This window comes from Bos indicus, chromosome 18 (genome assembly GCF_029378745.1).
Source record: "Bos indicus isolate NIAB-ARS_2022 breed Sahiwal x Tharparkar chromosome 18, NIAB-ARS_B.indTharparkar_mat_pri_1.0, whole genome shotgun sequence".
Classification (NCBI taxonomy): domain Eukaryota; kingdom Metazoa; phylum Chordata; class Mammalia; order Artiodactyla; family Bovidae; genus Bos; species Bos indicus.
Window position 1 is genome coordinate 60418939 of NC_091777.1, and position 26306 is coordinate 60445244.

Genomic DNA, 26306 nt, shown 5'->3' on the forward strand with positions numbered 1-26306 from the left:
TCACGACATTTGCACTAATATGTTTCTCACAACTGTCACATTTCTAATGTTTCTCTCTAGTATGAATTCTTTGATGGTTACTAAGTTCGTCATTTCAAGTAAAGCACCAGCCATATACATCATATTTATATGGTTTCTCCTGTCTGAACTGCCTGATGATGAGTTATGGTTGACTGTGCCTAAATGGTTTGTCAAAATTTTTATATTTGCAAGGTTCTCTCCAGTATGAATTCTCTGATGAACTGCAAGGTTTGCATTCACACTGAAAGCCCTGCCACATACACCTCATTTATATGGTTTCTCTCGAGTATGAACTCTCTGATGAACAGTAAGGTTTCCAGTATAACTGAACTCCTTGCCACATACATCACATTTATATGGTTTCTCTCCAGTATGAACACTCCGATGAACAGCAAGGTTTGAACTTACACTGAAACCCTTGCCACATATATCACATTTATATGCTTTCTCTCCAGTATGAAGTCTCTGATGAACAGTAAGGTTTGCAGTATGACTAAATGCCTTGTCATATACATGGCATTCGCATGGCTTCTCTCCAGTATGAATTCTCTGATGAAGTTCAAGTCTTGTAGTGTGATTAAAGGCCTTGCCACATATATCACATTTATATGGTTTCTCTCCAGTATGAATTCTCTGATGAAGTTCAAGTCTTGTAGTGTGATTAAAGGCCTTGCCACACATATCACATTTATATGGTTTCTCTCCAGTATCAACTGTCTGATGAACAGCAAGGCTTGAACTTACAGTGAAAGCCTTGGCACATATACCATAATTACATGGTTACTCTCCAGTATGAAGTCTCCGATGAACAGCAAGGTTTCCAGTACGACTAAACGCTTTGCCACACACATCACATTTGTATGGTTTCTCTCCAGTATGAAGTCTCCGATGAACAGCAAGGTTTCCAGTACAACTAAACGCTTTGCCACACACATCACATTTGTATGGTTTCTCTCCAGTATGAACTCTCCGATGAACAGCAAGGTTTCCAGTATGACTAAATGCCTTGCCACACACATCACATTTATATGGTTTCTCTCCAGTATGAACACTCCGGTGAATACCAAGGTTTGAACTTACTCTGAAACCTTTGCCACAGATATCACATTTATATGGTTTCTCTCCAGTATGAAGTTTCCGATGAACACTAAGGTTTGCAGCACTAATAAATGCCTTGTCACATACATTGCATTTGTATGGTTTCTCTCCAGTATGAATTCTCTGATGAAGTTGAAGTCTTGTAGTGTGATTAAAGGCCTTGCCACATACATCACATTTATATGGTTTCTCTCCAGTATGAATTCTCTGATGAACTGCAAGGCCTGTAGCTTGACTAAAAGCCTTGCCACACACATCACATTTATATGGTTTCTCTCCAGTATGAACTCTCTGATGAACAGCAAGGTTTGAGCTTACTCTGAAAGCCTTGCCACACATATCACATTTATATGGTTTCTCTCCAGTATGAACTCTCCGATGAACAGTAAGGTTTCCAGTACGACTAAATGCCTTGCCACACACATCACATTTATAAGATTTCTCTCCAGTATGAATTTTCTGATGAAGTCCAAGTTTTGCAGTCTGATTAAAAGCCTTGCCACATGTATCACATTTATACGGTTTCTCTCCAGTATGAACTCTCTGATGAACAGCAAGGCTTGAACTTACACTGAAACCCTTGCCACATATATCACATTTATATGGTTTCTCTCCAGCATGAAGTCTCCGATGAACAGTAAGGTTTGAACTATGACTAAATGCCTTGTCACATACATTGCATTTGTATGGCTTCTCTCCAGTATGAATTCTCTGATGAAGTTCAAGTCCTGTAGTGTGACTAAAGGCCTTGCCACATACACAACATTTATATGGTTTCTCTCCAGTATGAATTCTCCGATGAAGTCTAAGTTTCGCAGTCTGATTAAAGGCCTTGCCACATACATCACATTTATATGGTTTCTCTCCAGTATGAATACTCCGATGAAGAGCAAGGCTTGCAGTTTGACTAAAGGCTCTGCCACATATATCACATTTATATGGTTTCACTCCAGTATGAAGTCTCCGATGAACACTGAGGCTTGAAGTGTGACTAAACGCCCTCTCACATACATTGCATTTGTATGGTTTCTCTCCAGTATGAATTCTCTGATGAAGTTGAAGTCTTGTAGTGTGATTAAAGGCCTTGCCACATACATCACATTTATATGGCTTCTCTCCAGTATGAATTCTCCAATGAACAGTAAGGTTTGCAGCACGACTAAATGCCTTGTCACATACATTGCATTTATACGGTTTCTCTCCAGTATGAACTCTCCGATGATCAGCAAGGTGTGAGGTTACTCTGAAAGCCTTGCCACATATATCACATTTATATGGTTTCTCTCCAGTATGAACTCTCCGATGAACAGCAAGGTTTCCAGTACGACTGAATGCCTTGCCACACACATCACATTTATAAGATTTCTCTCCAGTATGAATTTTCTGATGAAGTCCAAGTTTTGCAGTCTGATTAAACGCCTTGCCACATACATCACATTTATATGGTTTCTCTCCAGTATGAACTCTCTGATGAACAGCAAGGTTTGCACTATGATTAAAGGCCTTGCCACATACATTGCATTTGTATGGCTTCTCTCCAGTATGAATTCTTTGATGAACTGCCAGGTTTGCAGTTTGACTAAAGGCCTTGCCACATACATCACATTTATATGGTTTCTCTCTCATATGATATCTCCAATGAATTAAAAATTTTGCAGCTTGCTTAAAGACCTTGCCACACACATCACATTTATGTGGTTTCTCTCCAGTATGAATTCTCCAATGAATCGCAAGTTTTCTAGTTTGATTAAAAGCCTTGCCACACACATCACATTTGTATGGTTTTCCTCCTGTATGGATTCTTTGATGTCTAGTGAGTTCTGAGTCCTGAAGAAAAGTTATGTCACACTCATTACATTTGTATGGTCTTTTATTTTGTGTTTCATGGTCTGGTAACAGTTCTGAAGGATGCATAACAGCATTCTCATCTTTATGAGAAAAGCCTTTGCAGACATTAAGAGTTCTCTGAGATGATAAACCTGAGGCACTGACGTCTGTCACAGCTTGACTACGTTCAAAAATTATCCCTTCAGATTGCATCATCTGCGATTCATCCTGAAAGCTTGATCCGTGCCTTTCAAAAGTTCCATTTTCTGCATCACTTCTACTATGATGATCTCTTCCATCAGTGAGGTTTTTGTTATGGGATGTAGACAATCCTTTGTCATTTCTTTCATCATCTGTCCGCAGACAGTCAAAGTCATGTATATTTTCCTGCATCTTCCTGAGGTGAAAATCTTTGCTTTCAAGGCTTTCAGCTCTTTCAAACATCACTCTTTGAAAAATTTCCCCTTTACCACTGTCTGCTTTTGCCTGTAATTTCTTGATCATATCTATCTGAGACATATCTACAAGACATAAAGAACCACAGGTATTCTATTAGTTACAATTCATAAATAAATTATTTGTCAAACACATGACTTTCATACCAAAAGCCATATTCATCCTAACAGAATTATGAATCTTCGCAAAGATGATCTCAAAACTATAGAAAACTAAAGGAATAGAATTCTTTAAAAAAGAATGATCATATGTAATTCAAATTAATTTTAGGGTAGTGTAGTTTCAAACACAATCAGAAAACATTCATTTATGCAAACTCATGTCAGTTCTCAAAGAAAACACATTGTCCCATCATGACCTCAAAACTCATCCTACTTTGTACTAAACACAGTGCTGTCTCATAATTGAGGAGAAACTAATGGTATATTGTACACACTTTATGCATATTTATACATATTTAAATGGTAAAGAACATACAGGACTAGAGAGGTGACTCACTGGTAAACAAGCTGCCTGCCAATGCAGAAGACACGGCACAGGGGGATACAATGCCTGGGTTGGAAAGATCCCCTGGAGCAGGAAATCCCAACCGAGTGCACTATTCTTGCCTTAAAAAAATTCCGTGGATAGGAAAGCTTGGTGGCCTACAGTCCATGAGATCACAAAGAGTCAGACAGGACTGAGCAACTGAGCAAACAAGCATCAATCAGGCAACACATTGGAATGGTAAACAATGCAAAAGAAGCATTCTAATGAATAATGTAAAAAATAAATGGCAGTTAGTAACTGTTCAAAAAATACTGCATTGAGAAAATAAAGAATTCTGTAAACTATACATATATTTTTTTTGCTTTTTTTTTTTTTTTTTGTGGACCATGTGGCTTCTGAGAACTTGGTTCCCTGACCATGGATTAAATCCAGGCTAGCTGCAGTGAAACTACTGAATTCTATCCACTGGACTGTCAGGGAATTCCCTAAAATAATTTAAAAAATAAAAAAATAAACCGTTTTCCAAATACCTCTTAGAAATCTATCAGTAGATAGACATATAGGCATTTTATGACATTAACAAGTGGTTCATGTCAGTTATATTGTAAGTGAAAAATTCTCTACTTACACAATAATCATTCAATACATCAACTCCCTATCTACACAGTAATCTAAACTCACCCAGTTCATTGGCTCCAAGATATATGTAAAGGAACAAGCTTTGGGGCTTCCCTTGTGGCTCAGAGGTAAAGTATCTGCCTGGTAGTGCAGGTAACACAGCTTTGATCCCTGATCTGGGAAATTCCCCCATGCCTGAACAGCTAAGCCTGTAGGGCACACATGATGATTCTGTGCTCTAGAGCTGGGGAGTCACAACTACTGAGCAAACACACAGACACCACGCATTGCAACAAGAGAATCCACTAGAATGACAAGTTCACGCACCGTAACTACACGGTAGCCCTTGCTCACTGCAAGTCGAGAAAATCCCCTGAAGCAACAAAGACCTGAAGCAACAAAGCCAAAAACAAATAAATTTTATTTATTTATTTTTTAGTGCCACCTAACAGCACTAATTGGAGAAGGCGATGGCACCCCACTCCAGTGCTCTTGCCTGGAAAATCCCATGGATGGAGGAGCCCAGTAGGCTGCAGTCCATGAGGTCACTCAGAGTCGGACAGGACTGAGCGACTTCACTTTCACTTTTCACCTTCATGCATTGGAGAAGGAAATGGCAACCCACGCCAGTATTCTTGCCTGGAGAATCCCAGGGACAGGGGAGCCTGGTGGGCTGCCGTCTATGAGGTCACACAGAGTCGGACACGACTGAAGTGACTTAGCAGCAGCAGCAGGAGTTCAGGTTATTCACATCTGGAGAGACTATTTTAGACAGACATTTCTAAAGTATAATCATTCTTAATAGAGCTTATTTAAAAGCTCCATTGCATTCACATTCTTTCCTTAAAACTCTTCACCTGAGTTACTTTAACTATTGACAAACTTGCTTAACATTAAACCTAGGTACAACAAAAGTATTAGACAATGTTGAAGACTCAAGACCTGTCTTAATTAGATTAGCAAACAAACATTAATACTAGATATTTAATATTGAATATTTCCCAATTCACGTGAACCTGAAATTCATTTAGGTTAATTTCTCTTGTAGTTGTTTGGTTTGAAAGTGCTTACTTTTTTTTTTTACAAACAATTGAATTAGAGCTCATTTACAAACTAACCTCAGCAATATTATCCAAAAACAAAGACACACACTGAGACAAACAGAAATGCAGATCGACAGACTTGAGAGCTCTCATACTTTCCTGCTTGAGATTTAAAATCTCTTTCCCCTTTTCTTCCCACCCCCCTGCGCCATGGTTTAAAATTCTAATTTGCCCAAGACTGAAATCTCTGGAAAAATGGGTTACGTATTTCAAGGACATGGCAAAGGTGGCATGCTATGCAGGGTCGCTTCAGTCCTATCCAACCCCTTGCAACCCCGTGGACTCCAGCCCACCAGGCTCCTCTGTCCATGATGGGACTCTCCAGGCAAGAATATTGGAGTGGGTTGCCATTCACTCTTCAGGGGATCTTCCCTACCCAGGGATCAAATCCACGTCTCCTGTGTCTCTCCCAGGGGCTGGCAGGTTCTTTACCACTAGAGTAATCTGGGAAGCCCTGGCAAAGGTTAACCTTAAGCTTTGTTTTTGGCACGCCTTTTTAGCAAGCTTGCTATTTTTAATTCCACATGTAAAAAGAACCGGTTTTGCACTTTCAAAGGAAAAAAAAATTCATCTTAACCAGTTTTCTCCAGAGTCTAAACAACATCATGGCCATCCTATATCAAACAAGTTATCCTTCCTTTCTATAGTCACAGCTTTATGGCTACAACACAGATTGAACAGTGCTCAAATTGACTGTGATAACAGGGACAGAAGGACTCATAAAAATCTTGGAATGTCTCTCCAGGGAGATGGGGGTCTTTGATCAGAAGAATCTAAAGGGGTTAACAAACTTGCTAGGGTGGGGGAACCTGGGCTCCCGCTCCCCCCTCAGAGACAGGGGCAGTTAGAAGGGGACCAGCTGATGGAGAGGGAGACAGAGGGGTTGGGAGGGGTGTAAGGCCACAACAGGACAAAGAATGGAGAGAAAAAGGGCAGTATGGGGACACAATTGGAGCTGTGGGCTGGCTAAAGAGAGTCGACTTAAAAAGTGAATATTTGATCAACCAAAATATAATGTGACATTGTAATATGGATAATCATCCTCACAAATCACATACTTCTTTTTGCAGTTTTAAGTTACCTTTATTTACCTCACGGTAGGCAGAGAGAATTGGAGAAGGCAATGGCAACCCACTCCAATGTTCTTGGCTGGAGAATCCCAGGGACGGGGGAGCCTGGTGGGCTGCCATCTATGGCTTTGCACAGAGTTGGATACGACTGAAGCGACTTAGCAGCAGCAGGCAGAGAGAAGGATCCAACTTGAATGGTGCTAAGCCTGGGCCTTGGATGGTGCTAAGCCTGGGCCTTGGTTGGCAAGGGCCCCTGCAAAGGCTGAACAATCTCAAGATTTGTCCTCTATCTTACCTATGGTGCTGCAAGACTTGCACTCACAGGAGACAGTCAGGACATTCACACTCAGGGCAGTTTCCATGCAGGCTAGAAGCTAGGTCAGAGGAATGCACTGCTTTGTCTTGAAGCCTAAACAAAACTATTTATTTAATTTCTCTAACATCCTGGTGGCTCCATGGTAAGAATCTGCTTAGTAATGCAGGAGACATGGGTTTGATTCTTGTTCTAGGAAGATCTCACATGTCACGGAGACTAAGTTGATGAGCCACAGATACTGAGCTTGTGTGGTAAAACTACTCAAGCCCGTGTGCCTAGGGCCTGTGCTTCACAACAAAAGAAGCCACTACAATGAGTAACTGTGCTTCCCACTCTAGAGAATAGCCCTCTCTCGTCTCAAATAGACAAAAGACCACATAGCAAAAAAGACCCAGTACAGGCCAAAAAAAAAAATATCTTGCCTTCATCTCTGTGGGTGCTACAGCACCACTGGAGGGTGCTGTACATTTCACATGTCAAAGAACAGAGCTGTAAGTTAGGGAGAAGAAAAATATCCTGTGAGAGTTCACAAACATTAAACATCTGTATTCTCACAGAACTCTCCCACTTGGAGAGTTTCCCAAACCCCATGAACGGCGTGGCTTCCTCTCTGTCCTTGTGACAGTTGACCTGTGATCACACTGTGGATACTTTCCCACTCGTCTGGATTTTTGCTATTAGCACTTCATTCTCCACAATCCAGGGGTCTTCTTCCTTGTGCCACAAGAATGGAGATAATGTTCAGATCAGAAAGAGAAATTCCTACTCAGAAGTAATGCTATATACTGTGGCTTCTTCCAGAATCCAACCTCTTTTTTTTTTTTTTTTAAATGCATCTGTTATTTTTAATACATCGGTGTATTCATTTCCTTTGGCAGGGGTGAGTGATTGCTGCTGCTTTGTCTTTTCCCCAAGTTGAGCAAGTAGGGGCTACACTCCAGTTGCAGTGCTCGTGCTCCTCACTTGCTGCGGCTTCTCCTGGGTGCATGGGCTTCAGGAGTTGTCCCATGTGGGCTCAGTAGTTGCAGCTTCCAGGCTCTAGAGTGCTGGCTCGTAGTTGAGGCACAGAGGCGTAGCTGCTCTGTGACATGTGGGATCTTCCCAGACCAAGGATCGAACCCGTGTCTCCTGCATAGGCAGGTGTAGAATGCAGTTCTTTTGTCAGCCAAGGAGTGAGGATATTATAAACCGACAGAAAAATACTTCTCAAATGAATTTACTATCTGTCTCCTTCTGAATGCACAGGGAACAGTATAATATACAGTACAACATGCAGCAGGTATCTAGTTCCTATCTAAGAACTACTGAACCAAGAACACAGGGCTAGAAAACAAGCAACTGGATATTTCAAAGTTTGAAATCAGCTTTATAAACACTCAAGCTGTGGAGAAACTCCTTGTGCATCACACAGTGGGCAGGTCACCTGAAGGAAAGACAAGTTTAAACTCCTGATGCCAATCAGGAAGCTTTACATGTGTGAGTCAACAAGGTTTTGAGCTTAGTCAAGAAAAACGGGAGATCTCAAAAGGTAAAGAGGGAACATGCAGAGGTACCCCAGGGCAGATCCCCACTTCAGAGGGAAGTGATCCTCACCCACAGACAGCAGGTTCCCGAGGGTCTCCACCATCACGTCCTTGTACAAGGTCCTCTGGGCAGGGTCCAGGCATTCCCACTCCTCGGGAGTGAAATCTATGAACACATCCTTGAAGGTCAACTGTGCCTGAAATGAAAACACATTTCACCAATGGGCCCTGAGGAAGATTCTTAGTTTCACACAAAATGAGAAGAGGTGAGAGGGGTAACGCTCAATTCAGATGAAGTAATACTCTGACAGATACTTTAAAAGCTGCTTGAAGCAAACTGTTGGTCTGCAATCGAATTTATAATTTCCTCTTTTTCCTAAGATTATGATATCCTGCAATCAACAGGAATTTGTCATGTATGTGGACAATACATGAAAAATACAGAAATTAAAACCAAGACTGGGTTGTCTATGCAGAAGTGTTAACATTCAACACAGAGTGGCATTCACGATCTAGATGAGTTACAGCAAGACTGGTGTCTTCAGAGATGACAAAGTCCACTGTGACTTTATTTTTTAATTAATTAATTAAGTTTACTTTAGCTTCCCTGGTGGATCAGATGGTAAAGCATCTGTCTGCAATGCAGGAGACCCAGCTTTGACCCCTGGGTTGGGAAAGTCCACTGGAGAAGGAAATTGCAGCCCGCTCCAGTATTCTTGCCTGGAAAATCCCATGGTCGGCAGAGCCTGCTAGGCACCATCCCTGGGGTCACAAAAAGTCGGTCATGACTGAGTGGCATTCACTATCTAGATGAGTTACAGTAAGACTGTTGTCTTTAGAGATGACAAAGTCCACAGTGACTTTATTTATTTTTTAATTAATTAATTTTACAATATTGTATTGGTTTTGCCATACATTGACTTGAATCCGGCATGAGCGTATATGTGTTCCCCATCCTGAACCCCCCTCCCACCTCCCTCCCCATCCCATCCCTCTGAGTCATCCCAGTGCACCACCCCCAAGCACCCTGTATCATGCATCAAACCTGGACTACTGATCTGTCTCACATATGATATTTTACGTTTCAGTGCCATTCTCCAATATCATCCTGCCCTCGCCTTCTCGCATAGAGTCCAGAAGACTGTTCAATACATCTGTGTCTCTTTTGCTGTCTCACATACAGGGTTAGCGTTATCTTCTTTCTAAATTCCATATATATATGTTAGTATGCTGTTTTGGTGTTTTTCTTTCTGGCTTACTTCACTCTGTATAATAGGCTCCAGTTTCATCCACCTCATTAGAACTGATTCAAATTGATTTGAATTGAATTTGAATTGAATCAAACTGATTCAAATGTATTCTTTTTAATGGATGAGTAATAATCCATTGTGTAAATCTACCACAGCTTTCTCATCCATTCATCTGCTGATGGACATCTAGGTTGCTTCCATGTCCTGGCTATTATAAATAGTGCTGCGATGAACATGAAAACACACTGACTTTTAAAGAACACACATTGTGATGATGATGACATCATCACACTGACAACAGATGTTTCAGCAATTCCTACAAACTAAGCATTATCCTAAAGACTTTACACGGATGAACTTGTCATCAACATAACACCATGTTAGAGAAAGATCTGTGTCCACCTTCAGTTCAGTTCAGTTCAGTCACTCAGTTGTGTCCTACACTGCGACATCATGAATTGCAGCACGCCAGGCCTCCCTATCCATCACCAACCCCCGGAGTTCACTCAGACTCACATCCATTGAGTCAGTGATGCCATCCAGCCATCTCATCCTCTGTCATCCCCTTCTCCTCCTGCCCCCAATCCCTCCCAGCATCAGAGTCTTTGCCAATGAGTCAACTCTTCGCATGAGGTGGCCAAAGTACTGGAGTTTCAACTTTAGCATCATTCCTTCAAAAGAAATCCCAGGGCTGATCTCCTTCAGAATGGACTCGTTGGATCTCCTTGCAGTCCAAGGGACTCTCAAGAGTCTTCTCCAACACCACAGTTCAAAAGCATCAATTCTTCGGTACTCAGCTTTCTTCACAGTTCAACTCTCACATCCATACATGACCACTGGAAAAACCATAGCCTTGACTAGATGGACCTTTGTTGGCAAAGTAATGTCTCTGCTTTTCAATATGCTATCTAGGTTGGCCATAACTTTCCTTCTAAGGAGTAAGCGTCTTTTAATTTCATGGCTGCAGTCACCCTGAGGAGTAAATTCTGTCACTCTAACTAATCGCTCAGATCAAACTGTTAAGAAATAAGCCAACAGTACCTGAGCTCAGGTGGTTGGGAGTGACAACTGAACCTAGAGAATCAACCAGTTAACTACCAGAGAAGGAAAGAGCATCCACAGAGAGTTTCCTGAAAATACCTGAAACAAGTTCAAGGAAGCTGAAATACAATAGAACAGCATAAATGGTCACGATACAGGGTCACACCCTCTCCCATCGCGACCCACACAATGTCAGTAATCTTACTACAATTTACATCATTCATGTGATGATGCAGAAAAAACTTAACACCATGAAATACACTTAAGATAGAACTGAAACTGCTACAAAGAATACACCATTATTTATGAGAGGATGTTTTTGTAATAAAACCACGGAGTTATATATCCATGCATTCATGCATGCATGTGTAAACACACAATTGATTTAAACAAAAAGAGTTGTCTTTATTCTTTTTCTTTCATTCTATCAAAATTCATTCAGCCTCAGCTTTGTGCGTCAAACTTGAAATACAGCAGTGAACATGATGGAGCTTACAGTCTAGCAGCCAGCCAGCCAATTTCATCATCTAGCAGCCAGCCAGCCGATTTCATCCACAATTTTAACGTTACTACTGAAATAAGTGCTCTGACACGGGCCTGGTGCTAAGACAAGATTAAACAGAAAGTCTAAGCTACACTGAGAAATCAGACAAGGTCTCTGTGAGGAAGAAACACTTAGGATTGGCAAGGTGGGAAACAGAAGAGTGTTGCAAGCAGAGAGAACAGCCTGAGTGCCGGCTCTGAGGCAGGAAGATATTCACTGAACAGCAAGTCAGCCAGTATGACTGGCACACAGGGAATGTACATGGGGTGATGCCAGGCAGAGGCTAATTTATGCAAGATCTATGGATTTGGGACTTTATTCCAAAAGCTACTGGAAGTCACTGAAGAATCTGCAGGAGGAAAGCTAGACACTTAGATTTGTTTTTCAGAGCTCAATCTACTGTGTGTGGAAGTTGTTCTTTACCTGCTTACTCAAGCCAGACTCTTTGCAACCCCGCTGACGGCAGCCCTCCAGCTCCTCTATCCATGGAATTCTCCAGGCAAGAATACTGGAGTGGGTTCCCATTCTCTTCTTTCATTTTACTTCTTCATTCAGTAACTGTCAACATTCTATTTCTTTTGCAAAGCTTATTTATTTTGCTTATGTTGGGTGTTCATTGCTGTGAGTGGGCTTTCTCTAGTTGCAGCTGCAGTGCCCGGGCTTCTCCTTGCAGTGGCTTCTCTTGTTTTGGACCACAGGCTCTAGACAGTGCAGGCATCCATAGTTTTGGCTCCCGGGCTCTAGGGCACAGGCTCAGTCGTTGTGGCCCATGGGCTTAGCTGCTCTGAGGCATCTTCCCGGACGTGGGATGGAACCCACGCACCCTACGTTGGCAGGCATATTCTTAGCCACTGTACCACCAGGAATTCGTCAACATTATCTTATTCTAGTTCAAAAAAAATTAAAAGTAATACAAGCAGAAAATAACACACAGAAGATTTCTTCCAATCTTTATAAAATACCTGTATTTAAAAATATGTGGCCCTCCCTACGGTGTATGGTAAAGAATCCACTGGGCAATGCAAGAGATGTGGGTTTTTGCCTGGTCTGAGATCCCACATGCTGAGAGGCAACTAAGACGATGAGTCTCAGTTCCTGAGACAGAGCTGTAGAGCCCAGGAGGTGAAACTAATGAAGCCGGCGCGCTCTAGAGCCTGGGCTGCAACACAAGAGAAGCGACGGCAATGAGAAGCGTGTGCACTGCAACCAGAGAGTGGCCACCACTCGCCAGAACTAGGGAAAAGACACTGAAGCAATGAAGATACAGTACAGGAAATAAATATATTTTTAAAATAATAATGTGATTTTTATCATTAATTTTAGGTATGTACTTATTAATAAACTCCACAATTTATTATTTTATTCCATTAAGAAAATACTGAATCAAGACTAGTAAAGTTGGAGAATTCCCTCATGGTCCAGTGGTTAAGATCCCTCACTTCCACTGCAGGGTTTCAGGTTCAATCCCTACTCAGCGAACTAAGACCTTGGAAGCTTCATCATGTGGTCAAAAAAGAAAGAAAAAAAAATTAGTAAGCCTGATTTCACAGTTTAAATTAGATGGTGTAACGAAACACTCCCTAGCCCTGACATCTCTTTCTGAACGTTCCATTCCATTCCCAAAAACTTAAGTTTTCAAGGAGGTGCTCATTTAGTTTTAAATGTACTATAAAAAGTCAGAACTGATTTCCCCTCATTGGCCTCTTTGGCAGATTTTACCGATACTGTACATGTTAACACCTGAGGTCCATATACAGCTTCTTTACCCTGGTTAAAAGAGAGCAGACAGCGCATCCAGATGGGCCCTAAGCAACCCCTGCTGCCCAACAGCACCGAGACCCTGTCTCCAACCCATGGGTGAGAAGCCCTGCCCAGGATGGTGCTCACGGGAGCCTCCTCACAAGGTCCACGTCACCGGGTCATGGGGAGACGGGATCTAAGTGGAGATGACAGGCCCTGAGGGAAGGCCCCAGGTGAGTGCGTGTGTACTGGAGTCAGACAGGATACTTCAGAGTCAGACACGATTAGCGAGTCCAGAGAAGGGCATTTCAGGAAGGCAGTGTGAGAATCCACTGAGAATATGACCCTACCTGAGAAAGAGCCATGCCTGACTCCTGTTCTTTCCTCTTCTGGGCTCCTTCGTCCATGAGTCTTCACAGTTCTATCATGAAAGTTGAAAACATGCTGTTTAATACATATGGTCAACACACCCCCTTCCTGAGCCCCAACTATTCACATAGGGAAGCCCTCATCGTGTGGAACAGACAGTGCTTTGTGGCCACTGTCTCAGGAGGGACTCAGGACGGTCAACTCCCACAGAGAGACCAACACAGGACTTTCCCACACTTTCTCTCAGATCACACTCCCCTCCTGGTGAGGCTTCATGTCCACAGCAGCAGGGGGACCTCTGCTGACCCCATGATCCCCTTCAGGTCACACAGTAGGCCCTGGTCCAGCCCCACTCAGAGCAGAGTGCCCTCCCCTCCCCCAGGGCCCGATCTCAGTCTCAGAAGTGAAGGCCAAGAGCCCTGGTGCTCAATGCAGGATCCAGATCGGAATCATCTGTGGCCTGTGCACATTCCTGGGGCGAGGCCCCACATGAGAACCTGAGGAGCATGTCTGTTGGGGGAGGGGTACAAAACATGCCTGGGCAAAATGCCTCATGCTCTCATGTGATGCCTGTGTTGAGCACTAGTGAAGGATTAAGTCCAGGCCACCTCCCACTTTCTTCTTTTCCAGCTTTACTGAGACTAAGGAGAAGGGTTCTGTGTACATATATCATACACCATGTGATCATGTGACACGTGTACACTGTGAAATATTTATCACAATCCACGAACCAACACATCCATCATCTCCAAATTCCCATGTTCTGTGTGTGGTGAAAACACTGACAACGTACTCTCCTGACAAATTCCCAGCAGGCAGTAACAGAATAGGATAACAACGGTAAGCGTGCTGCACACACATCCCCAAGACCCACTCATTTTACAACTCAAAGTCTGTACCTTTCGACCAACATCTCCCCAGCCTCCCCACCTCCCAGCCCCAGATTACCACCATCCCACTGTCTGGTACTAGTGAGTTTCACATTTTTACATTCCACAGATAAGCGAGCACATAGAATATCAGTCTTACCCTGTCTGTCCTAATTCAGTTAGCATAATATTCCCTACATTCACCCCAGCTGTTCCAAGTGACAGAAATCTCCATCTACATGGGAATGGATAAGAAACCCTTCCTCAGAGATCAATGCAAAGAAATAGAGGAAAACAATAGAATGGCAAAGCTAGATCCCTCTTCAAGAAAATTAGAGATACCAAGGGAATATTTTATGCAAAGATGGGCACAATAAAGGACGGAAACGGTATGGACCTAACAGAAGCAGAAGATATTAAGAAGACGTGGCAAGAATACACAGAAGAACTGTACAAAAAAGATCTTCATGACCCAGATAACCACGATGGTGTTATCACTTACCCAGAGCGAGACATCCTGGAATGCAACGTCAAGTCAGGCTAAGGAGCATCACTATGAACAAAGCTAGTAGAGGTGATGGAATTCCAGTTGAGCTATTTGAAATCCTAAAAGATGATGCTGTGCAAGTGCTGCACTCAATACGACAGCAAATCTGCAAAACTTAGCAGTGGCCACAGGACTGGAAAAGGTCAGTTTTCATTCCAATCTCAAAGAAAGGCAATGGCAAAGAATGTTCAAACTACCGCACAATTGCACTCATCTCACATGCTAGCAAAGTAATGCTAAAAGTTCTCCAAGCCAAGCTTCAACAGTATGTGAACTGTGAACTTCCAGATGTTCAAGTTGGATTTAGCAAAGGCAGAGGAACCAGAGATCAAATTGCCAACATCCACTGCATCATCAAAAAAGCAAGAGAGTTCCACAAAAACATCTACTTCTGCTTTATTCAAAGCCTTTGACTGTGTGGATCACAACAAACTGTGGAAAAATCTTAAAGAGATGGGAACACTGGACCACCTGAGCTGCCTCCAGAGAAATCTGTATGCAGGTCAAGAGGCTACAGTTAGAACTGGACATGGAATAACAGACTGGTTCCAAATTGGGAAAGGAGTTAGTCAAGACTCTATACTATTACCCTGCTTACTTAACGTACATGCAGAGCCCATCATGCGAAATGCTGGGTTGAATGAAGCACAAGCTGGAATCAAGATTGCTGGGAGAAATATCAATAACCTAAGGTATGCAGATGACACCACCCTTATGGCAGAAAGTGAAGAAGAACTAAAGAGCATCTTGATGAAAGTGAGAGAATGACAAAGTTGGCTTAAAAGTCAACATTCAGAAAACTAAGATCATGGCATCAGGTCCCATCACTTCATGGCAAACAGCAGGGGAAACAGTGGAAACAGTGTTAGACTTTATTTTGGGGGGCTCCAAAATCACTGCATATGATGACTGCACCAATGAAATTAAAAAACGCTTGCTCCTTGGAAGAAAAGCTATGTGTATGACCAACCTAGACAGCATATTAAAAACCAGAGACATTACTTTACTAACAAAGGTCCATCTACTCAAAGCTATGGTTTTTCTAGTACTCATCTATGGATGTGAGAGTTGAGTATAAAGAAAGCTGAGTGCCGAAGAATTGATGGTTTTGCACTCTGCTGTTGGAGAAGACTCTTGACAGTCCCTTGGACAGCAAGGAAATCCAACCAGTCAATCCTAAAGGAAATCATTCCTGACTATTCCTTGGAATCATTGATACTGAAGCTGAAACTCCGATATTTTGGCCACCTGATGCAAAGAACCAAGTCAATGGTAAAAACCCTGATGCTGGGAAAGACTGAAGGTGGGAGAAGGTGATGACAGAGGGTGAGATGGTTGGATAGCATCACCGATGCGATGGACATGAATTTGAGTAAGTTCTGGGAGTTGGTGATGGACAGGAAAGCCTGGCATGCTGCAGTCCATGAGCTGGCAAAGAGGCAGACATGGCTGAGCAACTGAACTGAACTGAACTGAATATGCCATTACAAATATGTGTGTATATTTGCCTGGGTTACCCATGAGGACTTCCCTGGGAGCTCAGCAGGTAAAGAATCTGCCAGCAATGCAGAAGAGACAGATTTGATCCCTTGGTTGGAAGGATCCCCTGGAGAAGGGAATGGCAACCCACTCCAGTATTCTTGCCTAGAGAATTCCATGGACAGAGGAGCCTGGCAGGGTACAGTCCCTGGGGTCGCAAAGAGTCTGAATGACTGAGTGACTAACACTTACACTTACATGTTTTCAACCTGGATCCTGGGGCTCTTTAATCAATAGAAATAGTTATGAGACCAGAGGGGAATTTCAAGAAAGGCTTTATTGGGACTCTTGTTGCAGTAAGGAGAGACAGAAAAAGAAGTGTGTGCCCCTGGTCCTCCCAAAAAGGGGGGTGAGCTGATCCCTTTGCTTATGGCTGGAAGGAAGCTGAGGTGACCTGCTCCGCCTCGGGCCCCCCGGAGGTGCTGTGAGCCGGGATCACGGGAAGTGACCTGCTTTTGCTTCTGGAGCCTCAGAAATCAAGCTTGGTTTGTGGTCTTTTTACTCATTGTTCAGAATTGCTGTCCGCTCATGAATGTGGTTATACTTCTTTTGTTCAATTACACTTTCTTTGAGGTCTGTTGCCCGAGAAGACGTTCATCCAGGTAAGAGAACTGCAGTAAAAGGTCCCAGGACCCAGCCTGTCTCATACACACATCACGGTTTCATCATCCACTCAGCCGAGAACAGACATTCAGGTTGTTTCTACAACACATGGCTGTTGTGAATCATATAGTATGGGTTACGGGAGTGCAGGTTACTCCTTCAAAATACTGATTTTTGCACAGGACTTCCCTGGTGGCCCAGTGGTTAAGAATCTGCCTAGCTCTGTGGGGGGTGTGGGCTCAATCGCTGGTGGGGGAACTAAGACCCCACAGGCAGCGGAGGGACTAAGCCCGAGCACCACACTAGAATTTCAGTGCACTGAAACCAAAGATCCTGCAGGACGCAGGCAAAGCCAAATACATAAACAGTTTTTAAAATTTTGCTTTTCTCAGCTATATAATTAGAAGTGAGACTGCGCGATCCTATGCATGTTCTATTTTTAATCTTTGGGTAACTCCGTACTGTTTTCCATGTACCATTTACTTGCCTTCAACCGTTTCCAACCATTAACTGTACTGTGCATGTACATGGCAGACGCCCGAGACCTGTAAAGACGATGAGAGAGCAGTAGAGGAATCCACTGCGCTGGCAGCAACAAGTAGCAGCTGCGTCATCTCCAGAATAAGCCTCTGTACTACAGGTTGCTGTGGAGCTGATAACCCTCGGAATCTAAGAACAAGCCTTCACTGCATCATGGCAAAGTCTTCTGCCATCAAAGCTGAGGCCCAACCATTATGCTTTGAGGCTGAAAGAAACTTCCAAACCTGCATCTGGGCCAACACACTCCCCAGAGACCTAGTAATAATCCACCCATGCTGCTAGGCAATCCCCAGAAGGTTCCAAGCCTTAACAACTCCTGTGTTAATGATGGAATAATACACACGAAGACGCCCAAACACCAACCAGACTCAAGACATCTTATCAGTCACAGTGACCCCAGCAGCCCCAAACTGTCATCACCAAAATCTAATAATACAAGACAGATGTGTAGGCTGATGCACACGCCCCATTGCAACTTCAACATCTTCCCAGGAACACACCAACTTCTCTTTTTTTACCTTCCATCTGAAATCTTCTTCATTAGTAACTTAAACTAACAGAAAAACTACAGGTAATCCACAAAGTGATCTCCTGAATTTTAATGACAGTTATTCTACGGGTCTGATTCTTGCCCTCCCTAAAGACACCAGAAAATCCACTGTGTGGAGGGGGTGCTGTGGGGCACCTCCTGGATCCCCTCCCCCTTCTCTGGGACCACTATGCCCATCCTCCTGCACCCAGACCTCTCTGTGGACTCAGCTCAGGCCTTGATTCTAACACGTGGCAGAGTAACAGGCCTCTTCCCATTCCACTTCCTTCCTTCCTTCCTTCAGAGGTGTGATCATTTGTTTCCCAACGAAACCCAGTCATGCAAACCTCAGTCACAGCATCTGTGTCCCAGGGAAACTGAGCTAAGACACTATGGCACACCCACCATTCCACGCAGCCCACAATTGGCCATGAGCCCACATTCAGGTCCTCCAGGTAGAACTGAGACCACCTTTGTCAACAGTTCCACACACCCTGTAATCCCACAAGTATGAATGTCTCTCTCTCTCACACACACACATATACATACCACACCCCCAATTCACTGGGTTCATCCAGAGGCCTACTCTTGCTCCCACAAGCCTCCTGGAGACTCTGACAAGCTCCCCTTCACTTTCCCCCATTTTTATACCTCTTCATGCATGGTTGAACAAGAGGGATAAACAGCAGAGACCAAGGGCATGAGCATCGCAACAGAGTTGCGCACAAGCTGCAAATCCAAGGACACTCGGCACTCAGTAGAGAGACCAAGGAACTGGCCTTCCTGGGAAAACTTGACTTGGGATATCAGATATCGCAACTTGGGATATCAGAAAGTTTAACAGGCCCTTGAGATTTGGTTGGATTGAGCTCAGTAAAGAATTAACAAAGATAGAGAGACCCCAGTCTCACTGACCCCTGTTCTCCCGAGTGGGAGCTAACTGGAACATATCCCAGGTCTTTAAGGAAGGGGGGGGGGGGGGGGGGGGGGGGGACTCCTTCATATCCCCTTGGATTCCAAACCTTCTGGCCACTCTAACCACAGTAAACTCAGCATCCCCTGCTCTGAGCAGATGAACTGGCCTCTGTCCAAGATGTTCCCTGGGTGGTCAGAGCTTAGAAAACCTGGGGGCTGCAGTGACCTGTGACACAGTGGACTAAAACATGGGGACATCTCAAGACACTACATCTATCGGGTTCATTAGGATGCCCCACATCTTTTTCCTTTTCAGTGATTAAGTGTCCACATGGGGTAAGGATCAATTAGAGTTGAAATGTCCAGAAGAGGTACAGGAACCATCATCACCTATCCTGTCCCCTCTGTCTCCCCTGAGAATTCTTCAGCCCAGCCCATGTTCCTAGTCCTCACCTCCAGAACGAGATGCTGTGAGCATCGAGGGAGGAAGAGGTGCATCCTTCAATGAAGGGAAAAGAGGAAAGACTCCAACAGTCAGAGAACAAGGGCATTTCTGATGAAGGTGATTAATATAGGGGCAGCAAACCTGGTTAATATGGGAAGGAGATGGGGAGACCTCGCTGGCCTAGACCTGAAAGAACAGAAAGAGCAAGGGCCACGGTGATTTAATGACCAAAAAGGCAAGCGTAGAAACTAAGATTCGAGACAGAGAAGGTTTTGGTGTCTATGAACAAGGACTAAGTGAGTGTGACCAGGACAGACTGACCATGAGAATGGGATCAGCTCCCAGGATGAGGCTGGAGACACTGGCAGTGACCTGAGGGTGACAAAGGGCTGTGGAGCCACCTGAGGAGTCAGGATGCTGCCCTGAGGACACGGGGAAGCCAGTGGAGGTGGGAGGCCTCCCTGCAGATTAACCCTTATTCACAGAAGACATCTGCTGATAATCTAACTCTAAGCATATGTTCCTGCCTCCATCCGACTGTTGTCCTTTTTCATTTTGCAAAACTGGGACCCATTTCAAATTCTAATAACACCTGGGCTCTCCCTCCAAGAAGAACTGCCACACACAGTCACACACCCAATTTGGCCAATCATTTCAGAGGTCACTGTTGCTCAGATTCTAGACCTGAGGCAAACATCATCAGATCACCTCATTGCTCACTAGTTACCAGATCACATAAAAGAGAGGAAAATGGAATATAGACTAACTGCTTAAATTAGGTCATCACTCTTAATATAAAAGATCACTGGTATTCTTCCTAAGTACTCATCAAAACAGTCTACATCTATTTACTAGTTACCAAAAAACTGCTTTGAAAATATAACATCAAGAGGAAACAGCAAATGGGCCTCAAATAAACATGAAACAAACCTAAAGTGAATCCGCTTGTTAAAAATTTTTCCACTGAAGAATTATGGTGTCAAGTGAAAAAAAAACATTTGAGAACATAGCATACCTAGAAAACAATGACACGAATTAATTACAGGAGGGCAACAAATTTTATTTCAGAAGCGAATAATTCTTTACAAGAAAGTCGGTATTGAATGATCTAGGTATTGAATGACCTAATCTATCCCAAGCTACAAAAAGAATTAACTGGAAAGAAAGGAGAAAGCAAAAAGGAAAACGATCACAAAGAATATGTTTAATGTTCCTGGAAAAGGCACCATGTAGTAAGAGAGTCGGTTCTGCACATGTATCTTTTAATACAAGTAATTAGAAAATGCACAAGCCTTACAGACAGAAGTTTTGCAGTTCTCATCTGTATAATGTAAAGAAGCAAGTTTTAAATTTATTAGACCCTAAAGCGCAAAATCAATGTGGTCGTTTTGTCACTATGTCGTGTCAGACTCTTGCGATCCCATGGGCTGTAGCCCGCCAGACTCTTCTGTCCATGGGATTCTCCAGGCAAGAATACTGGAGTGGGTTGCCATTTCCTTCTGCAGAGGATCTTCCCCACTCAGAAATTAACTCGGGTCACCTGCATTGCAGGCAGATTCTTTACTGACTGAGCTATGAGGTAAGTCAAAAATCAATGTATCACGACTTCATAATCCTTATCCAACCAATTCAACACTCTCCTGGATCTAGTCCTCTCCCTCACCTGCACACTACTTGTTTCCACTTCATTTAGTTGATCTGTTTCCCTAATTCTTTCTCCATCTCTCTCCCTTTCTCTTCTCCTCTGCTCTCCAGCTGTGCCTGTCCTACTCTTTACTTCTTCCCTGACTCCCATCCGGCCTCTCTCTGCCATCTGTTCCCTGCAAAATGCTTCTAACCCAACCTCCTTGATGATCCTCAATCTCCAAGAATTTCTGCCTTTCTTCCTCCATCTCTGCCCTCCCTTCCTCCCAACTCTCTGGCACCCCCAAGTGGCTACGCTTCCTTTCACCTTGCTTGCTTTCTCAGCTCCTCCAATTACTGGATGTGAGTGAAAGTCCCTCAGTCCTGTCTGACTCTTTGCGACCCCATGGCTGTAGTCCATGGAATTCTCCAGGTCAGAATACTGGAGTGGGTAGCTGTTCCCTTCTCCAGGGGATCTTCCCAACCCAGGGATCGAGCGCAGGTCTCCCGCATTGCCAGCGGAGCCCCCTTCATCTCCCACCAGGATACTGTTCTGTAAGCCAAGGTTCCAACTTTTGTATCCCCTTTGCGGGCTCTCTGTGTGAACTGCCTCTCCACTGTCGCCCTCTTATTCAAGAAGTCCTCCTCCTGCAAGGGCCAAATTCCACCTGGTGGAATTTGGGATGGAAGAACCACGGGGGTCAAGTGGTTGGCCCAGGTCACCCACCCCGACACAGGATCAGGGGAAAGGTCATTATGAAACAAGGCCGAGGAGATATGGGCGCTGAGAGGGAGTGGGTCTCAAAAGCGGGGCGCGCTCCCCAGAATCCCAGGACCTGGGAGAGGACGTGGCTTCCAGGGACCGAGAAGGCGAGGCTGAGGACCGCGGAGCGTAAATGCCCACCTCGTGGAAGAGAATTTTATGCGGCGCAGGAAGTGCAGAGGGGACAGTAAATGGTTTTAAGACGGAAGGAGGTGCGAAACGCAGCGTTTCAGAGTTCCAAAAGCAGGAACCGGCTGCAGTGCAGACTTTAAACCAAAAGGGAGGCGCCCCTTCGCCGCTCACAGAGACGTCTGAATTTGCTGGGGTTGGTAGGGCGGGCGCGGGGATTTAGAGTCAGCAGAAACCCCTCAGCTCGGGGTACCGAAGGAAGCCGAGTGAGAGCGGCACGTGTGACTAAGAGAGAAACTCACGCCGCGCTAAGACAGCTGCACCGCCGGCTCTCCGCTTCCGGATGTGGGAAGCTGCGCGGGCCAGCAGTGAAACGGCGGGGACGGCCTGGGGAAGCGGAGACAAGCTGTCAGGGTGCGGGTCATGGAGGGAAGCCGGGTCTGCCTTGCACCTTGGGAAAGTGAGACTGGCGGGGCCTCGGGGCGCGGCGGGCGGGGCGGAACAATTCAATAGTGTAATCTCTGAGGAAGGTGACTGCAGGAAATTAAAAGACCTCTGCTTCCTGGAAGGGAAGTTAAAAAGCAAAAGCATCACATTGACAACAAAGGTCCCTATATTCAAAATAATGTAATGTTAGTTGCTCATCGTGACCGACTCTTTACGACACCATGGAGTCGGACTCCTCTGTCCGCCAGGCTCCTCTGTCCCGGGAGTTCTCCAGGCAAGAATACTGGAAGTGAAGTCGCTCAGTCATGTCCGACTCTTTGCGACCCCACCGACTGTAGCCTACCGGGCTCCTCCGTCCATGGAAATTCCAGGCAAGAATACTGCAGTGGGTTGCCATTTCCTTCTCCAGGGGAATTTCCCGACCCAGGGATCGATCCCGGGTCTCCTGCATTGTAAGCAGATGCTTTACCGTCTGAGCCACAGGGGAAGCAAGAATACTGGAGTGGGTGGCTATTTCCTTCTCCAGGGGATCTTCCTCACCACGGATCAAACCATGTCTCCTGCAATGCAGGCACATTCTTTACTATCTGAGCCACCAGGGAAGCCCAGATATAACGTTAAGTGCTATGGAAATAGTTGAGATGAGTGGCAAATTCAAGTTGTGTTTTTTGGAATATCATGGATTTTCTTCCCCAAATATTTTCCATGCTTCGATTGAATCCATGGATATGCAGATACAAAGGGTCGACTGTATTTTCTTCTCTCCAAATATCAAGTTCCTAGCAGTGGCAACCCACTCCAGTGTTCTTGCCTGGAGAATCCCAGGGATGGGGGAGCCTGGTGGGCTGCGGTCCATGGGGTCGCACAGAGTAGGACACGACTGAAGCGACTTAGCAGCAGCAGCAGCAAATATTTAATATCATATACAGTTTCAAATTAAATTCACGGGTTTTTTGTTTGATTTTGCTTTAACCTGTCACCTAAAGTGAAAGTGAAGTCGCTCAGTCCTGTCTGACTCTTCGCGACCCCATGGACTCTAGCCTATCAGGCTCCTCCATCCATGGGATTTTCCAGGCAAGAGTGCTGGAGTGGATTGCCATTTCCTTCTCCAGGGGATCTTCCCGACCCAGGAATCGAACCCGGGTCTCCCGCATTGCGGGCAGACGCTTTACCGTCTGAGCCACCAGGGAAGCCCCTAACATATTGCCATTGAGTCTTTGGATGTGATATCTAACCAAAAACAGCTGCATATGGTAACCCTCTGTATGAAAGGTGTAATAGGTAAGGAGACATTTTTGTGGACTATTTTAAAAACATGATAAATGGCATTATCAACATTATTCACGATTTAAATATTATATATACATTGCAGATCATCTCCATTTCAACAATTATGTAAGGGGAACAGTAGAAAATAAAAATTTCATAATGTTCTTATGCAGTGCTTAAGCAACTGAATGTTTTATCTGAAGAGCCTATGATATAAAAATTAGAATCAAAGTTTTGCTTTTTGAATGCTGGTCCATAAAGAAGGCTGAACATAGGAGAATTCATGTTTTTGGATTGCGGTGCTGGAGCAGACTCTTGTACAGCAAGAGGAGTCCCTGAAGACCATCAGTCTGTTGGGGCTGCTTTGAGGAGGGCAGGAGGAACTCCATCTTGAGGCCTGTCAGCCATCTTAAGACAGCATGTGAACGGGGCCCCGACTTTGCCCAAGAATGAGGAAACTATTTTTAAAGTAAAACCAGGTCTCCTTGGAGACCTCCCTCCCCACAGATAGCAAAGATTGGAGTTAAGGTCAGGCTGCCCAGGTTAGATTCACAATGAAGATATCCCCCATGAAGTATAATTATTGTTCCCCTTTAACCTTAATTGTTAGTTCTCCCTACACCTCCATGTTGTAAAACGAAATCATATACATCAAAAAAAGTTGCGCACATGTAAACAGTCACTTGCTGCTGCTGCTGAGTCACTTCAGTCGTGTTCGACTCTGTGTGACCCCATAGACGGCAGCCACCAGGCTCCCCCGTCCCTGGATTCTCCAGTCAAGAACACTGGAGTGGGTTGCCATTTCCTTCTGCAATGCATGAAAGCGAAAAGTGAAAGTTAAGTCGCTCAGTCGTGTCCGACCCTCAGCGACCTCATGCACTGCAGCCTTCCAGGCTCCTCAATCCATGGGGTTTTCCAGGCAAGAGTACGAGGGGTATAAAACCGAGTCTCTCGAAAATGTCAGGGTCCTTGTTCAGAACCGAATTCCCCTTGGACCTGCTGGGGTAATAAACTGTACTCCGCTGTCTTTGAGTGTCCTCCGAGGTGTGCTTTGCGACACTGGATTCTCATTTTTCCATAACAAATCCTAAAGGAAATCAACCCTGAATATTCACTGGAAGGACTGATGCTGAAGCTCCAAAACTTTGGCTACCTGATGTGAACAGCCAACTCACTGGAAAAGACCCTGATTCTGGGAAAGATGGAAGGCAGGCAGAAAAGTGGATGAGATGGTTGGATGTCATCACCGACTCGATGGGACAGGAGTTTGAGCAAGTTCCGGAGATGGTGAAGGGCAGGAAACCCTGCCTACTGGCACAGGGTTGCCAAGAGTCCGATAGGACTGAGCGAGGGTAACAAAGACCCACTCCAGTATTCTTGCTTGGGAAATCCCATAGACACAGGAGCCTGGCAGGCTACAGTCCCGGGGGATCTCAAAGAGATCTGACTAAGCACTGCGACCATTTTATATTTCTCTTTGATTCTAATGCTCATACAAGTAACCAGCATCACTGAAAATAATCTCCTAAAATGAAGAGTCTTTGTAATCAAGTCTTTACAAATGAAGAGTCTTTTTAGTCATCAGAAAAGGACAGTAATACTCTTCCCTACCACTCGAGAAAGAACTTCAGCTCCAGCACCAGTCCCAAAGCTGAAATTCTAAACTACTTCCTGAACACGCGATTTGATACTTATAAAATTATCAAGTGCCACGTCATAATTAAAATGACTTTTTCCTTATAAAATACTACGTATTTCGTGCACTGTATGTGTTACCTCAGGATTTTACATCCAAAGGAAATTAGACCCTGGGCCTCTCACAACGACTGAATTTATTTGGGCTGGAGGAAGGGGTCGGGGAATAGCGAGGTGCGAAGTGACTGGAGACCACGGATAGGAAGGAGAGGGGACCCCACAGGCGCAGCTTAACAACAACAACAAAAACAAACAAAAAAAGTACCTCACGTTTCCAATGGTCGGCCGCACCTACCAAGTCTCGGCTTCGGGAATTGGCTGTAGAATCGCTTGCGTCGAAGGGGAGACTCGAGACTCCTCAACCACTGGTATCAGAAGAACGCCACAGGGAGGGGCGGGGCGTAGGGCACCCTCCGGCGCCTGGGCGTGTGAGGGGCGGAGCCGAAAGAGGCCGAGGGGGACCGAAGGGGGCCGAGCGGGGCCGAGCGGGGTCGAGAGGGGCCGAGAGGGGCCGAGCGAGACCGAGAGTGGCCGAGCGGTGCCGAGCGGGGCCGAGCGGGGCCGAGGGGGGCCGAGGGGGGCCGAGCGGGGCCGAGGGGGGCCGAGCGGGGCCGAGAGGACACCTGCTGTGTTCTTCCTTTTGGTTCCCAGGTATCTTGTCAGGGTTTAGAAGTATATGAGGGTCTTTCCCGTCTTGTGTTGCATCATTGATTCCTCATAACTGTAACAGTTTTAAAGTAAAAACTTAAAATCCTGTGGGATAATTGCGTTGGAAAGAAAGGTTTCCCCTTAACAGGATTCCTGCTGATAAGGCTGAAGCAGTTCAGTATGGGAACTGAAACCTGGTGTGGTGGCTGGGCTGGGGATCGTTAGGGGCGGGTGCGGGTTGATGTGGAGTGGTGGCTGGACCCAGAATTATTCCTGCAAT

General features: G+C 44.8%; 2 protein-coding genes and 1 pseudogene across 2 annotated transcripts in view; all 3 read right to left on the minus strand.

The window, feature by feature from the left end:
* On the minus strand, window positions 1–791 carry LOC109573091 (zinc finger protein 239-like; annotated as a pseudogene).
* LOC139177188 (zinc finger protein 665-like) overlaps window positions 1–8704 on the minus strand; it is a 52684-nt gene extending 43980 nt beyond the window's left edge. The window contains exon 1 of the mRNA XM_070771597.1: window positions 8592–8704. The gene's annotated coding sequence lies outside the window, so the exon portion shown is untranslated. The remainder of the gene's footprint in view (window positions 1–8591) is intronic.
* Window positions 791–25687, minus strand: LOC109573094 (zinc finger protein 665-like). The gene is made up of 4 exons (XM_070771596.1): window positions 25644–25687; window positions 13447–13517; window positions 8592–8718; window positions 791–3467 (listed from the first exon to the last, which is right to left on the minus strand). Exons 2-4 carry the CDS (start codon window positions 13501–13503, stop codon window positions 802–804), a joined length of 2850 nt encoding a protein of 949 aa, XP_070627697.1. The 5' UTR covers window positions 13504–13517; window positions 25644–25687; the 3' UTR covers window positions 791–801.
* Between the last annotated feature and the right edge of the window lie 619 nt (window positions 25688–26306).

Coding starts and splice junctions, on each gene's coding strand:
- LOC109573094 (XM_070771596.1), bottom strand. CDS start 13,503: ATGGACGAAGGAGCCCAGAAGAGGAAAGAACAGGAGTCAGGCATGGCT. Junction 8,719..13,446: donor CAGGCATGGCTCTTTCTCAG/GTAGGGTCATAT, acceptor TTTTCATTTCAG/GCACAGTTGACCTTCAAGGA. Junction 3,468..8,591: donor CGGGAACCTGCTGTCTGTGG/GTGAGGATCACT, acceptor TATGTCTTGTAG/ATATGTCTCAGATAGATATG.